At 49.7% G+C, this 15,930-nt stretch overlaps 2 protein-coding genes and 1 long non-coding RNA gene across 4 annotated transcripts in view; 1 reads left to right on the top strand and 2 right to left on the bottom strand.

The window, feature by feature from the left end:
* Positions 1 to 2,349: 2,349 nt before the first annotated feature.
* Positions 2,350 to 4,831, bottom strand: MRPS2 (mitochondrial ribosomal protein S2). Of its 2 annotated transcripts, XM_084799145.1 has the most exons (4): positions 4,677 to 4,831; positions 4,439 to 4,555; positions 3,838 to 3,967; positions 2,350 to 3,166 (listed from the first exon to the last, which is right to left on the bottom strand). In XM_084799145.1, the coding sequence occupies exons 1-4, from the start codon at positions 4,717 to 4,719 to the stop codon at positions 2,602 to 2,604; spliced, it is 855 nt and encodes a 284-aa protein (XP_084655271.1). In that variant the 5' UTR covers positions 4,720 to 4,831; the 3' UTR covers positions 2,350 to 2,601. The 2 variants fall into 2 exon arrangements, with proteins under 2 accessions (XP_084655271.1, XP_084655272.1); XM_084799146.1 differs by lacking the exon at positions 4,439 to 4,555 and having other exon boundaries at positions 4,677 to 4,769.
* Positions 4,832 to 6,241: 1,410 nt separating this feature from the next.
* Positions 6,242 to 10,842, top strand: PIERCE1 (piercer of microtubule wall 1). The gene is made up of 3 exons (XM_084799147.1): positions 6,242 to 6,519; positions 6,955 to 7,033; positions 10,390 to 10,842. Exons 1-3 carry the CDS (start codon positions 6,377 to 6,379, stop codon positions 10,576 to 10,578), a joined length of 411 nt encoding a protein of 136 aa, XP_084655273.1. The 5' UTR covers positions 6,242 to 6,376; the 3' UTR covers positions 10,579 to 10,842.
* A 3,946-nt stretch (positions 10,843 to 14,788) lies between these two features.
* LOC311607809 overlaps positions 14,789 to 15,930 on the bottom strand; it is a 307,121-nt gene continuing 305,979 nt past the window's right edge. Inside the window, exon 2 of the long non-coding RNA XR_014782750.1 lies at positions 14,789 to 15,579. This is a non-coding gene — a long non-coding RNA (uncharacterized lncRNA). The remainder of the gene's footprint in view (positions 15,580 to 15,930) is intronic.

The raw sequence follows: 15,930 nt of genomic DNA, 5'->3' as shown, positions 1-15,930 counted from the left end.
AGACCAAGCTGGTCTCCAACTCAGCGATCTGCCTGTCTCTGCCTGTGCTGGGATTACAGGCGTGCGCCAATGGAAACAATAGCCAGTTCATGCCTATCCTAACGACACCTAACATAACTATCCCTTGTATTAAGTGCAAACACATTACAAATTACAAAAACCAGGCTCCAATCCTCTCTTCCTCACCCCTTAGGCTGTATGTGCAGCCTCGGCAGCAGACAGCATGGGAGGAGAAACCGTAGGCATTTGGGCTATTTCTTCACGTAACTTGCTTGTGCCCCTCCGGCCTCGCTTGGGCCTGATGGTGTTTGTACCACGTCCATTTGGTAATGGGTTGCTGCTGTGCACGTCCTATTTTATGACTTGGTGGATCAGATGACACCCAGCTTGTGTCACATGGCAAACTGATGGCACATTGTGAAATGCTGTTTCTACTATGCCCAGTAGCAGACCAAGATCTGTCTTTTAAAGAGAGAAGAGTTATCTGCAGATGATGGTAGAGTCTTGCTTTAAAATTGCAATTTTGTGAGTTGAAGAGATGGCTCAGAGGTTAAGAGCGCTGGCTATTCTTCCGAAGGTCCTGTGTTCAATTCCCAGCAACCACATGGTGGCTCACAACCATCTATAATGAGATCTGGTGCCCTCTTCTGCAGGCAGGCATACAGACAGAACATTATATACATAATAAATAAATAAATCTTTAAAATCTCAATTTTGTGACTTACCTATAGGAGCCTGCAAAGGCTCCAAACAGCATTCGTATCTACCACTAATACCTTAAGTACCATCAGGTCTGCTGGATCACAATTTAAGTGGTAGAGCAGCCAGGACATGCTACAGCCTTCACCTGTCCTAGGCCCCACACAAAGCTAGTGCTTTACGAGCCACTTGGTATATGGGCTGACATAACACCCTCAAGTGAGGAATGTGTTGTCTCCAGAATCCAAATAGGCCCACTAAACACTGTGCTTCTTTCTTGGTGGTGGGAGGGGCCAGATGCCATAATTAATTCTTTACCTTAAAAGGAGTATCTCTACCTGGCTCCCATCACTGGGACTCCTGAGAATTTCACTAAGGTGGATGGCCCTTAAATGTTGGTTGGATTTATTTCCCATCCTCTGATGTGCCTTTGTTACCAGTGAGTCCAAAGTGGTCTCGATCTCCTGCTCATTAGGTCCAACCAGCATAATGCCATCAATATAGTGCACCAATGTGGTGTTTCATGAGACGATCAAGATCCCTTCTAAGCTATGACTCAGGGCTGCAGAGTTAATACATCCTTGAGGTAAAGCTGTGACGGTATACTGCTGGCCTCACCAACTGCAAGCAATTGCTTGTGATGGTCTTCTGGACAGGTACGGAGAAGGTATCTGCCCAACAGCTGCATACTGTGTATCAGGAGATGTGTTCATCTGCTCAAGTAAGGACAGCACATCTGGTACAGCAGCAGCGGCAGTCAGACAGTGACTGAGTTTGCGATAGGCATCTGTCAGTCTCCACCATCCATCCGTCCTCTGCACTGGCCAGATAGGAGAGTTAAAGGGAGACCTGGGAAGCACCATCCTGGTCTTTTAAGTCCTTGACGGTGGCACTGACTTCTGCAGCTCTTGTAGGGACCTGATACTGTCTCTGATTCACTATTTTCCTGGCAGAGGCGACTCTAAAGTTCCGTTTGGCCTTCCCAAACATAACAGCCCTCACTCCACAGGTCAGGGAGCCAATGTGAGAATTCTGCCAACTTCTCAGTCGCTATCCCAATTATACATTCTGGGACTGGGGAAATAACCACAGGATGAGTTTAGGGACCCACTGTGACTTGGACTTCAGCCAAAACTCCATTAGTTACCTGACCTCCATAAGCCCCTACTTTAACTGGATGGCCACAGTGTTTCTTGGGCTCTCATGGAATCGGGTGTGAACTCAGAACCAGCATCCAACAGATCATGAGGGGAAAGTCTGAGTGTCTCCTTTTTATTTTATTTTATTTATTTATTTTTTGGTATCTCCTTTTTAACTGCACAGGTTTCCATATTAAACTCCCATCTCCACTCAGAAGGCGAGTGTCATCAAACTCAGCCTGATCCAGTTTCGTGTTCCTTCACCATTGTTTCACACTCCTAAGATGCATGCCCACACACATCCCCCAGACTTCCGCTTGATGAATTAGCAGACTAAGTAAGCTCATTAGCAGTGTAGCGCTCCTCCTCATGGACCACACTCCACCTCCCCTCCAGGAGCCTGCTTAGCCTTAAGTCTGGTTTAGGTCTAGAGGCAGCTATTGGGGGCTCTGGGGGACATCAGTATCATCTTGCATAGAATTTTCTTCAGAGAATGAAGGACGGATTAGAAGACAGTGAGGATTACTTTTAATAGAAAAGAGAAATTGAATGGAACCCAGCCCTATTTCAAAAGCAGAAACAGTGCCGTCCACTTGGCTAGCTACGTCCAAGTCTTCGTGGATGCCAGAGGCACTTTACCTGAGTCTGTTCCCAGAAGAGGCAGACAAGAGCTAGCTCGGGATGATCAGACTTTGAACATAGGACGCTGATGCTGGGCATGGGGAACGGGGATGTAGCTCAGGGCTGGACAAGGAGCTTCCTGTCATGGGGAATGGCTCCCACTGCCCTCAGACCCCTTGGGACTCTGTAGACGATGCAGCACCTCCATCTGCCTCCTCTTCTCCTTGGCCCGGTTGATGGTTGTGCGGAAGAGCTTGCAGAACAGATGGACAGCTTGGGGAGAGTCGTCGTTGGCGGGGATAGGGTAAGTGATGAGGCACGGGTTGCAGTTGGTGTCCACAACGCCCACTGTGGGGATGTTCATCTTGGCCGCATCCCTCACGGCCACGTGGGGCTCAAAGACATTGTTGAGCGTGTGCAGGAAGATGATGAGGTCTGGGAGGCGGACTGTGGGCCCAAAGAGGAGGCGCGCGTTAGTCAGCAGGCCACCCTTGAAGTAGCGGGTGTGGGCGTACTCCCCGCAGTCCCGGGCTGTACTCTCAATCAAGTGAGAGAACTGCCGGTTCCGGCTCACAAACAGGATGATGCCCTTGCGGTAGGCCACGTGGGCGGTGAAGTTCAAGGCCAGCTGGAGATTCAAGGCTGTCTGATCCAGGTCAATGATGTCCTGGCCTAGGCGGTTCCCAAAGATGTATGGCTCCATGAACCTGACCCCCAAAAACCAAACAAACAAAAAAGCCCCAAGTGAGTGTTGCAGTGTTGACAGAGCCACCCGTCCCTTTCCACAGACTCCTGTCAGCAATGCAGGTTGGGAGGCACCGTTTACGCTTGTCTCCCCTCTACTCCTGGTGTAGTTAGTTACTGATGGGCTCTGGGTTGTGGAGTTGAGCAGCTAGCATCAGGTGTGTGGCTCAACCTGTCTCACCTTTGCCCTGTGGAGATTTGAACACCAACCGCACATTAAACACGAGCCCCAGTGGCCAGTGGTGGTGGCGGGGCCGCCTTTAATCCCAGCACTAGGGTGGCAGATCTCTGTGAGTTTGAGGTCAGCCTGGTCTACAGAGTGAGTTCCAGGACAGCCAAGGCTACACAGAGGCCCTGTCTCGGAAAACCAAACCCAAAACATGAACCCAGGCAAGGCACTCTGGCTAGTGATGCTGTCTGTGGCAACTTCAGTTCCATAAGGCAGGACCTCTCTATTGGGGTGGCCAAAAACTCAGGGGTCCTCAGCCTGTGGCGACCCTTTATTTTCACCATGTCTGTAAACAGCATCAATACAAAGGCACTACAGTTGGTGTTGCTGTGACACCCCCATCCGGCATCACTTCCAACCTTGACCCGATCCCAACGCTCTGCCCACACTGCCTGTGCCAGCTACCTGTGACGGCACCCCGCTTTATGTCCCAGGTGAACTCGGGCCTCGAAGAGGCTCTTCACAGAAAATAGCTCCTTGACATTGAAGAAGTCCGAATGCTGCAGTGGCACATCTAGGATCCTGCTCTGCAGATCTGGGGACAAAAAAAAAGAGGAAGGGAAGACACTGTGGCCCACCAACAACAACCAAAGAGGCACGAATCTCCTGGGAGTGGGGACCTCAAGGTGAGAAGAAACGCCAGGAACGATCTTGAAGACACGGGGCATTCTTACGGCACCGAAGGGCTTAGTGCTAGGTCTGAGGTGGCCTCTGTGAGGGGAAAGCCTGGCCAGTCCTCTTCTCTTAGTTTCCACAGATAAAAGGGGAGAAAAGAGTCAGAAGCCTCACTGACTTCTGGTGCCTCAAATGTCGCACCTGAAGGCCAGCAAGGTGGACAGATCCAAAACTGGTCTTCACTGGTCTCGGGAGCGTCTAAGGCCACTGGGGGCCACTCTCCCTCCCACCCCACTTAGGGAGATTGGCCCAGGGTTCGCTCGGGGATCCCGCAATGACAACCCCTTCCACGATTCCGCGCCCTGGCCCAGCTCCAGCCGCTGGCCTTTACCGTCGCCGTCCTGGGGCTCGCTGACCGCGGGGACCGGGGCTCCCGTCACCATCCTCCCATTCTGCCCCGCTGGGCCCCGGGCCGCCTTCTGCAGGAAACCTGGCCAGCGCCGCACACCTGCGGGGAGAAAGCCGGTGAGGCCGCGCTCTGCCCACGTCCCTGCCCTCCTGTCTCTCTCTCTCTCTCTCGGACCCCTGGGTCCCTCCCGTCTTGGGGCGGGGGTGTCCTCCGCTCTCACCTGCATACAGCAGCCGGGTCAACACGGCCGGGACGGGCGCCATGGCGGGCGCGTGGACAGAGATGCCGCAGAGACTCTTCCTGCGCACCAGAGCGCCTCCTCCACTGTGTCCGCGGGGCTGCAGCGCCGCACGCAGTCCGGGAGGACCGCCGCCGGGTCCCCAAAGCGCGACCTTGTAAGTGAGATTCCGCCTAGGCGAGGCAGTGCGGTGGCCAGCGGCGATCTGTGCCTGGCTGGGACATGGGCCTGAACCAGGACGTGCGAACTCTCTAAGAACTGGAACTGGCTCTGTAGACCACGCTGCCCGCCTTGAACTCACAGAGATCCGTCTGCCTCTGCCTCCCGAGTGCTGGGATTAAAGGCGTGCAACACCGCCGCCTGGCCACTTTAATTGCATTTTTTGCTGTTGTTTAAAATTTGTTTTATTTATTTTAGGTATATGTAAGTATTTTGCCTACAGGTATGTATATGCACCTTGTGAGTGCCTGGTGCCGGTGGAGATCAGAAGAAGGAATCTAATTCCCCAGGAACTTAGAGTTAAAGATGTTTCAGAGTCACCTTGTAGGAGCTGAGAGTTGAACTCAGGTCCCCTGGAAGAGTAGCAAATGCCTTTAACCGCTGAGCCACCTCTCCAGCACCAAATTATACTAAAGAATGACAACAACAACAACAAACCAAAGTCTCCCTGACTGGCCAGGCATTCATAGACATCTGTCTGCCTCTGCCGCCTGAGTGCTGGGATTATTGGCATGCACCACCACACTGTGCCCCAAGTCGTTTTTATTGTTTGTTTAAAAATTATTATTATTGCCAAGCGTGGTGGCTCACGCCTTTAATCCCAGCACTCAAGAGGCAGAGGCAGGCAGATCGATATGAGTTCAAGGCCAGCCTGGTCTACTAAAGCGAGTCCAGGACAGCCAAGGCTACACAGAGAAACCCTATATTAGAAAAAAGAAAGAAAAAAATTATTATCATTATTGTTGTTGTTAGTATTAATAGTAGTAGTAGTATTGAGACAGAGTCTTACTAAATACATATGGCTGGCCTAGAACTCTCTTTGTAGATCAGGCTGGCCTGGAACTCAGAGACCTGCCACCTGGTATTTCACTAGCACGTCATTAATGCAGTTACTCTTCCTTATGAGCTACGTACGTGCTCGGCTCACAAGATATTTCACCAATTTTTGGCCTAGGAAAATTATCTAAATTTAGCAACATCTTGAATCTTAGTTTAGGCTGAGTTATGGGGAGCATGGGGTGACAGAGGCCAAGGAGAAGCTCTGGCCAGTACAGTAAGTACAGGCAAACCAGTGAGGTGCTTGAGCAAGCACCTAATTTCCTGTGCATTTGCTAATGAAATCCCAGGCCCAGGATCTGTTTCCTAGTGCATTTTGGGATGATACAAGGATGTTCCCAACAATCCCAGAAAAAGCCAGCGGAACTCCCAGAGAAGCTGAGCGTGGAAGTTTAGAATTCTTTTCGCGTGACAGTCCCAGTTTAGAACTCCTCACTGTCTCCTTTTGTTATTCGCCCTCTGGAAGATTCTAGACCTGCCTACATCTCCACTGGCAAGCAGCCTATAAAGGACCGCCGCCCCGCCTCCCGGTCAGGTGACGCTGTTGCTTAGCAACAGGACGCTCTGCCGCCGCCGCCTGCAGCCGCGGATTTGACTGTCCATGGTTAGTTTCCTGCCGAGCCTCAATGTCTGAAGAAAATCCCCAAGAGTGTACCGAGCCGGTGGAACCCAAGGCTAAGCCCGCCCCAGAGAAGACGAGCGATTACTACCATGTGAGCGAGCAACTCCCAGACAGGTTCAACAACCCGGCGTGGTTTCGTGGCTACAGGTGAGGAAAACTGAGGTTACCTCCTCGGTGCAGCAGGGTGCCGCGGGTGGCCCTAGTTTTGGTCATGTGTGTGAGAACTCCCAAGTGCCTGGCTGCTGAGGCCAAAATAAGCCAGATGCGTGAACCGTGCCTTGTGTCACCATTACTATCAGAGTCTTATCTTACTGTCCAAGCAACCACAAGGGTGAATGCGTGTGGGTGCGGAGTTGTCGTGGGGAGGGGCGGTGTCTCTTCGAGTTTGAAGCTCCCCCTGAGAGTTGTACAAATGAGGCCGGAAGCCTTCTTGACTTCTGTGAAGGAGTTGCGGGCACACTACCACCCACTCCCTACAAACTAGGAGCCGGCTTGCTGAGGCCCCAGGGTGTGAAGTAGAGCCACTGAGGGCCCCTCCTCCAGCACTGGCTGTGGGAAACAGAGTGTGTGTCTGTTCTACAGGACCGACAAAGCGATCTCCATGTACAGCACCAGTAACCAGACTTATGGGAGCAGAGTACCCACGGTGCACGAGATGCCGGTAGGTGCAAGCCAGACATGCCGGGATGACAAGGGTCGTGAGGGTCAGACTTGAATGTGGGGTACCTCGAATCCTGTTAGAATGGGCCAAGGTAGAGAGGTGATAGAATACATTGTAGAAAGAGTCCATGTTGTCTCTCCCCCTCCCCCGCCCCATTCTACAGTCACACACACATCAGACAGACAGGCGTGCACTTCTTCCCACAGGCACCCCAGGGGCAAATCCAGGAAGCCAAGTGTTCTTGAATTGGTTTCATGTTGGGAGATGTGCCTTGTGCATCAGGCTGTGGTGCTGGTCAGAGCTAAGGTGCCTCTGTAACTGAAGTCACACTCAGATCCAGGCAACACACTTACAGAGTCAGTGAGCACCCCCAGATTAACTGGGCTCCCACTCTGGAATTAGGATGTTAGAGGTCATTTTTCCAAACAGTTGTCAGTTTTGAAGACCTGGTAATTGGCCACTTTGTTATGTCATATGAGTGACAGAACCCCTGTGAAAATACTTATTCACTAGTCAATGTTCCAAAATCAAGGCAAGGTGCCTCTGTGGGAAGCAGGTATGTAGGTACTGCTGCTTATGCATTCCATGGGGCTGGAGAGATGGCTCAGAGGGTAAGAGCGCTGCCTGCTCTTCCAAAGGTCCGAAGTTCAATTCCCAGCAACCACACAGTGACCCACAACCATCTATGAGATCTAGTGCCCTCTTCTGGCATGCAGGTGGAACACTGTATGCATAATAAGCACATAATAAGTACATTCTACTTGTTGGGCATGGTGGCACACACCTTTACTCTCAGCACCCAGGAAGCAGAGGCAGGTGGATCTCTGTGAGTTCGAGGCCAGCCTGGTCTACAGAGTGAGTTCCAGGATAGCTAGAGCCATGCAGAGAAACCCTGTTTCAAAAAAAAAAACCACAAAACAGAACAAACAGAAAACAAACAAAAAATTATATTCAACCTGTCTTTGTGTGTGGGGGTACATGTATGGAGGTCAGAGGACAGCTTGTCGGACTTGGTTCTCTTTCCTTCTGCCACGTAAGTCCTGGGCATCGGACTCAAGTCATCAAGGGCTGGCAATAAAGGCCTTTATCGTCTTCTGTGAGACATGGCCTTGAGATAGCCGGAGCTAGTTTTGAATCAGTTCAAAGCTGAAGATGGCTTTGAACTCCTGAACTTCTTGCCTCCACTTCCCAAGTGCTGGGTTAACAGTGTGCTCTACCACATAGTGTTTCACGAACTGCTGGGGCTTTGAAGGTGGTAGGCAAAGTGTTTGTTCTACGAGCTGAGCCCTGAGCCTCGGCCCCAGGTTCTGCCTGCGCCTTTATACAAGGCCACCAAGAAAATGCTGCCCCCGTTCAACAGTGGTGCTTTATACTCAGATTAGCAGGCAGGGTATCAGAGGCAAGTTAGGAACAGGTAGGTGGTCCCTGTCTCTTACAGCCCCATTGTCTGGGGTTGGCTTTTCAGCTTTCTGACTGCGTTCACTGTGCTCAGAGAGCAGATCTTATTGCTATTTGCTGTGATACTGCAGCGGTGGACGTCTGCTGTTATACACTCGTCAAAATGTCCTGAGTGGGCAGGGCCAAGAGGGGGCCCCTGAGTGCACAGGGAGGGCACAGCCAAGTAGTTTTGGCTCATATCAGGAGCAGCTGCAATACACCATGCCACTAATGGGGGAGCTGTGCATATTGGGATGGCATTTGGACACAATGTTCAGTTTTCCTGGAGATCTCAAATTTGCCTCTTGACAATTGCTCTGAAATCATTTCTTTTTACATGGGTCTCCTGCCAAAGAGAGAAAACGTCAGCCGATCTTGACCCGGGGTTCTCCGAGGACTAGGGTACTACTACTTGGTGGAGGTCAGTCTGCACATGGCAGACATCTCCCTGTCATCCAATGATTCTGTCTGGCTAGGTTCCTGCACTCACAGTGGCTACACACTTAGCAAGAACTGAGTGCTGCAGAGCAGGCCAGCCCCTTCCACACACCGGGCTGGTGGTACATGCCCTGGAGTCTTTTTTTTTTTTCTCTCAAAGATTTATGTGTTTGCCAGGCAGTGGTGGTGCACGCCTTTGATCCCAGCACTCGGGAGGCAGAGGCAGGCAGATCTCTGTGAGTTCAAGGCCAGCCTGGACTACAAAGCCACTGCAGGACAGTCAAGGCTACACAAAAAAAAAGCTGTCTTGGAAAAAAAAAAAGAAAGATGTATTTGTTTATTATGTATACGGTGCTCTGTCTGGCTAGATGATGCTCTGTCTGGTGCTCTGCCTGAATGTACCCCTGCAGGCCACAAGAAGGCATCAGATCACATTATAGATGTTGTGAACCACCATGTGGTTGCAGGAATTGAACTCAGGACCTCTGGAAGAGCAGTCAGTGCTCTTAACTTCTGCAGTACCGCCTCCCCCTGAGTTTCTAAAAATACTTTACAGAGGATTCTGACTCAACAGAATAGAAACCCATTGCTATGGCTTGGAGGCGTGGCCCCAAAGGTCCATGTATTCAAGGCAGGGTTACTAGTAATGTGTTGTTGGGATGTGGGATTTTTATTGGGGTTTTCAGTGTATTAGAAGTGTGCATCTCAGAGGAATCCTGGGATCCAGGCAGACCTCTCTTTGCTCTTCTTCATGGCTCCTGACTAAAGCAGTTTGTTCTGATCACTGCCACCCAGCAATTCAAAGCATCAAGACTGCTCATTCATGGGACCAGATCTCTCTCTGTGTGTCTGTGTGTCTGTGTGTCTGTGTGTCTCTGTGTGTGTCTGTCTGCGCTCTCTCTCTCTCTCTCTCTCTCTCTCTCTCTCTCTCTCTCTCTCTCTCTCTCTCTCTCTCTCTCTGTGTGTGTGTATCTCGGCCTCCTGAGTGCTGGGATTAAATGTGTGCACCACCACACTCAACTAACTTTTTCTCTTTCTAAGTTAGTTATAAGTATTTTGTTAAAGTATTGCAAGGTGACCAAACTCACAGAAGAGAAAGCTGAAGCTTACCGAGGTCTGGTGACTTGCCTCGTGTGGCATGGCTGGCAGGAGCAGACCCTGGTGTGTGTGTGTGTGTGTGTGTGTGTGTGTGTGTGTGTGTGTGTGTGTGTATGTGTGTGTGTCTGGCCCCACCCCAGGTTAATGTTTGTTGTCACACCTAGGTGTGGTGTAGCTCACACACGCAGGTGATCCTATGGCTTCTCTTGCTGTCCATGTGGTGAGGAAAGGAGGCAGTGTTAATTATATTAGATATATTAAGCCCGCACTGGACTGGTTGGGGCACAAGGGGCCACCTTGCTGAGTATCCTTCTTCCAACAGACCAGCCTGGCTGCCTGTGTCATCATGCACCACTGACCCTCTCGTTTCTTTTTACTTCCAGAAAGTATTTTACCCATCTTCAATTAAGTTTTCCAGACAACTTGCAGCTTGTGGAATGTTCCGGAGAAATACTTTTAATGTCGGCCTGGAGAAGAGCATAGTGACGGGCCCCGACAATCTCATCACCCACTGTGACCGCCTTAACTTCCACCCCAGTTACAACGTCAACAGGCCGTCCATCTGTGACTGAGGGAGCAGGATGCCTGTCCCGGGGGTGGGGATGGGGGTGGGGAACCTCCTGACTCAGTGCTGCTGTAGGGAACTTGGCTGCCCCGATCCTTGACAAGTGCCCAGTTCTGAAGGCACAGATCTCACTGCCTTCTCAGAAAACACTTTTCCTTTCCCGAGGAGAGAAATATGCAAATAGAGCCACGATGTCTTTCATTATGTATTTCATACAGGAAGGATGCTGATGGCTGGGTTTTCTATTAAAAAGTTGTTACCGCCTCAGTTTCCCGATGTGTCTTGTATTTATCCTGGAGCAGCGCCGCCACACCCTGCTGGAAATGCTCAGGTTTACATGTAGGCTCTCTCTGGTGATTAAAAAAAAAAAAAAGAAAGAAAGAAAGAAAGATTTTATTTTTAAATTGTGTGTGTGCCTGAGGAGTCCAGAAGAGGGTGTCAGATTTCCTGGAGTTACAGAAGGTGTGAACTGTCCCAAATGGGACCTAAACCTGAGTCCTTTATAAGGGTAGTATATGCTTTTAGCCACTGGGCTCTCATTTCTTTTTCTTTTTTCTTTTTTCTTTTTTCTGTTTACTGTTTTTTTTGGGGGGGAGGGGCCAGGCTTGGCTGCAAGTGCCCTAACCTGCTAGCCATTTTGCTGATTGTCTTAGGTTTGTTTTTTGTTTTTTATTTATTTTTTAATCGCTGCAATGAAACTATACGACCAAAAGGCAAGTTAAGGGTTTATTCAGCTTACACTTCCATGGTTCAAAGGAAGTCAGGACAGGAACTCAAGCAGGGCAGGAACCTGGAGACAGCAGTGGCCATGGAGGGGTGCTGCTTCCTGGCCTGCTTTCTTATAGCCCAGGGATAGCTCCACCCACAATGGGCTGGGCCCTCCCCCATTGATCACTAATTGGGAAAATGCCTCACAGCTGGATCTCATGGAGGCATTTCCTCAGTGGAGGCTCCTTCCCCTCTGATGACTCTAACTTGTGTCAGTTTGATACAAAATCAACCAGTACACTGATCCTGATTATATTATTATTTTTTTATTATTTTATTTTTATTTTATTTTTTTAGTGTATGTGTGCTCCTGCACCTGGGTGTGTACCCATGGGAGGCTGTACTCTGCCATGTGTGTGTATGTGTGGAGGCAGAAGTTGACGTCTGCTGTCTTCTTTCATTTGCTCTCTGCCTTGTGATGAGACGGGGTCCCTCACAGAATCTGGAGCCTGATGTTTTGGCTGGACTGACTGGCCAGTGAGCTCCCAGGATCTGCTGGTGTCTGTCATTCTGTGTTAGGGTTATAGGTACATGCTCCTGTGCCAGGCTGGGGATCCAAACTCAGGTCTGTGTGACAAATGCTTTACCCACTGAGCCATCTCCCCACATCTGATAAAACAAACAAACAAAAAAACCGCCAGGCGTGGTGGGGCACGCCTTTAATCTCAGCACTCGGGAGGCAGAGGCAGGTGGATTGCTGTGAGTTCAAGGCCAGCCTGGTCTACAAAGTGAGTCCAGGATGGCCAAGGCTACACAGAGAAACTCTGTCTCAAAAAAAACAAAAACAAACAAAAAACAAAAAACTTTATTCTCATAAATGAGATGTTTTCACTACAGGAAAATTTGGAAATGTTGAGATCAGAAAGGAGAAATCCTTATACACTGTCATCGATGCTTTGTTCACAGAAATGCAACACTCTTTTTTTCCCCCTTTGGTATTATTAATCCACAAAGTAAACATTTGGCAACACTCTTAATGTCTAATTTGGAGTGGAAATGCTTTTTAGGAAAAAAAAAATCGATTGGTTTAATTAAGAAGCTATGAGCTGAGGCTGAAGCCAGAATCTATAGATTGCCCCTCTGAGGTAGAAAATCAGAGTGGGTGTCCCGCTAAAATGTTGGCCCTGTTTTGAATGATTTATTTAGGGATGCCAGGTGTGGTGGCACACGCCTTCAATCCCAGCACTAGGGAGGCCGAGGCAGAGGTGTGCAGAGCTCTGAGTTTGAGGTCAGCCTGGTCTATATAGCCAGTTCTAGGATGGTCAGGGCTACACAAAGAGACCCTGTTTCAAAAACAAAAAAACAAAAACAAAAACAAAAAACAAGTTAAAAAAAAAGTTAGAGTCTGGAGAGATGGCTCAGTGGTTAAGGAAACTGGCTACTCATTAAGAGGCCATGGGTTCGATCCTTGCCTCCCACATGGTGACTCACAGTTCCAGCTATATGGCATCTGAGGGCACCATGTGGTGCACACACATACATGCAGACAAAACGCCTATACATAAATAAATTTAAAACATTATTTGTGTACGTGTGCATGTCTTTATGAGTTTGTGGGTGCTGGTGCCTGAATGAAGAGCTCAGAAGAGGGGGCCCCCAGAGCTGGAGTTACAGGAGGGGTGGAGCCATTGATAAGGGTGTTGGGAACTGAACCTGGGTCCTCAGCAAGAGCAGTACTGCTCTTAACTGCTGAGCCATCTCTCCAGCCCCTGACTTAAACAATCTGTGGCTCTTGAGACAAGGTCTGTCTATGGAGCCCTGGCTGGCATCGAACTCACTATGTCAACCAGGCTGGCCCTAAACTCACAGAGATCCATCTACCTCTGCCTCCGGAGCGCTGAGATTAAAGATGTGCACCACCATGTCTTACTGAAAATAGGTTATCATTAAAACTATTCTTACAGCCAGGCATGGTGGCGCACGCCTTTAATCCCAGCACTTGGGAGGCAGAGGCAGGCAGATCGCTGTGAGTTCAAGGCCAGCCTGGTCTACAAAGAGAGTCCAGGACAGCCAAGGCTACACAGAGAAACCCTGTCTCAAAAAACCAAAACCAAAGCAAACAACCTCCCAAAAAACTATTCTTTAAATGCCACTAGCCTTTCTATATCTAGCCTCTCCGCTTTCCACATAGCTGAGGATGGCCTTGAACTTCTGACCCTTCCTCAACCTCCTAAATTCTGGAGTGACAGGCATGCACTACCACAGTTGGTTTATGTGGTGCTGGGGACCAAACTCAGCTGAGCTGCATCCTCAGCCCTGTCTGTTTTCTGTTGAAAGAAAGGGGCTCACCCAGCAAGGGCTGAAAAGAAGGCACACCTTCACAGCAGCCATCCTGAAAAGCAGGCAGACAGTGCCATGGTAGGAAAACCAGAGGCCGGGTCTAGCCAGAGTGACTGAGCTCCTGTCCTGCTGTGTGATGAGGTAGAACCTGTGTCCTGGACAGTCCCCACTTCCAAGCCCAGGGTAAGCTGGGACCTGGGCCAGGATTGTTAGCTCGCACACAAATGTGGCTTGGCACAGGGACCAAGCTTGCCTGTGGGCGGTGTGGGTTTCATCCTGGCACTACGCTTAGGCACTGAATTACTTTAATTGGTCGTGTCCAATAAAATGCTTTTTCTGGAATAGTTGATGAGAGTATAAAGGTAGACACCGCCTGTTAAATAGAGGAAGTGTCTGGAAAGACACACACACACACAAACACAACAAAACCCACATACTTTTGATGCAATCCACCTGTCTGTCTATTTTCTGTTGGCATAACAAATTATTTTAGGCTTGTAATTTAAAGAGAATATAGGGTTTTTTTGTTTTTTTTGTTTTTTTTTCCTGTTTTTGGCTCAGGGTTCTAGTGCCTAAGGATTCTGTATCAGGCCCTGGTATCTGCTGGGCATCTCCAAGGCCCTTACTCTGGACCAAATCAGGCAGAGGCAACAACACATGAGGAGGCAGAGCAAGACAGCCAGATGAGGGTCCTCAGCCGTTTCCTGACTGTGCATGTGATGTGACCAGCTGCTTCAAGTTCTTGTCATCTGGCCTTTCCTGCTGCAATGGACCGGATCTTTGAACTGAATAAAGTTCAAGCCTCAAGTTGCTTCTGTCAAGAGCATTTTATCATCACAGGGACAGGACAAGAAAATAAGACAAGAGCGTGCATGTGGGACTTGTAGCCATAGCTGATTGATGGCACAGCCTTCAACCCAAGGCCACTGTCCTTCCCAGATTCGGAACAGCTTTTGTTATACACAGCACAACAGACCTGGGAAGAAAAGCACTGTGGCCACTGGGTTCAGGACACTGGACCAGTGCTATCCCCAGGCAGGGAGCAGGGACAGGACTGAGGGATGCTGTTTCAGGGCAAAGCTCCTTCCCTTTGGTGATGATGGCATCACCCCACCCAGGCCAGGTTGTATTTATATAGACCATGCCCCCCAAAACAAAGGACAAACTAATTTGTGGATAGTGCTTGGTTTATTCATTAGAAAAAAAAAAAATCAAGAACCCAATGGGTCTTATATACAAAACAAGATGCTTTTTTGTTTTCAAGGGTTAAAAGCACTCTTTAAAAATTTAAAATGGCAACGCGGATGACACAAAGCTGTCTCTCCCAGAAACACATGAACAAATATGCACATGAAATTTATTAATCACAGATAAAGATCATTTAGGAGCATGACGGGACCACAGGGGCCTGCACCACGTCATGGCTCCAACACGGCAGACACGGAGGATGGCAGGGGTATGTGCCTGCATTTGGGCACAGAAGTGACTTGCACTTCATACCCGGGTGCGTAAAGTAGAAAGCTCACTTCCACATCAGAATGTTAAGAGTACCAACAGAATTCAGCCACAAAGTAGACCTGCAGCCATCCAGCACACCGAGCTGCAGAACTCCGTGGCGACAGGGAGATGACAGCACAGATGCGACTTTCCCATCTAGGGTCCAGCACATTTTCAGCCCCCAGCTGCCATGGCACCTCAGCACTGAGGCAGCTATCACTCTGCCTAACTCGGAGGACCCCACAGCCTGGCCTCAGCACTGGCCGGGCCCTTCTTTCTCCTGGGTAGAGACAGGGTTGCAGAAAGCCACGCAGACTGCTGGTGTTATCCTTGGCCACACACAACTGCCTTTGAGTGCTACAAGGTAGGTTGTGGGGATGGTTTGTCGCCATTGTTTGCAAGGCTGGGGCTTCCCAGCACAGGGGGCTAACGCGTTTGGGGACCAAGCCATCTCATGGCCTCACTACTCATCCATCCATCCATCCAGGACCGTGACAACGAACACGTGGAATTGCCTTTTAGAGCCACGATTAAAAGCAGACAAGTAGCTCTTGTATGAAGAGGTTACCATGGATGCTAGAACCCCCCAGCATCTGGATACTGGATGATCTGGGCTCTGCTGAACTGCAGCAACAGCGGCCAGATCCTCACACTGGGGCGGGGCGGGGGAGGGGGAGAGGGAGATGATGTTGGTTGGTTAGCTACTTGCTAGCTGTTGTGCTTTGAAGTGTTTTCTAGTTACAGGCCATGACTACAGATTCCAGAGACAGCCTGGACCAGGAACCAGAGTGCTTCCTGAAGCACCCTTGTCCTA

Source organism: Acomys minous, assembly GCF_964271855.1.
Source record: "Acomys minous genome assembly, chromosome: 10".
Taxonomy (NCBI): domain Eukaryota; kingdom Metazoa; phylum Chordata; class Mammalia; order Rodentia; family Muridae; genus Acomys; species Acomys minous.
This window is presented reverse-complemented; position numbering and strand designations above follow the sequence as displayed.

Excerpts from the sequence above, each read along its gene's own strand:
- MRPS2 (XM_084799145.1), bottom strand. The coding sequence starts at position 4,719 with ATGGCGCCCGTCCCGGCCGTGTTGACCCGGCTGCTGTATGCAG. Across the intron at positions 4,556-4,676 it reads GACCCGGCTGCTGTATGCAG|GTGTGCGGCGCTGGCCAGGT; the intron begins GTGAGAGCGGAG and ends TTCTCCCCGCAG. Across the intron at positions 3,167-3,837 it reads AAAGCGGGGTGCCGTCACAG|GTTCATGGAGCCATACATCT; the intron begins GTAGCTGGCACA and ends TTTGGGGGTCAG.
- PIERCE1 (XM_084799147.1), top strand. The coding sequence starts at position 6,377 with ATGTCTGAAGAAAATCCCCAAGAGTGTACCGAGCCGGTGGAACCCAAG. Across the intron at positions 6,520-6,954 it reads GCGTGGTTTCGTGGCTACAG|GACCGACAAAGCGATCTCCA; the intron begins GTGAGGAAAACT and ends TCTGTTCTACAG. Across the intron at positions 7,034-10,389 it reads CCACGGTGCACGAGATGCCG|AAAGTATTTTACCCATCTTC; the intron begins GTAGGTGCAAGC and ends TTTTACTTCCAG.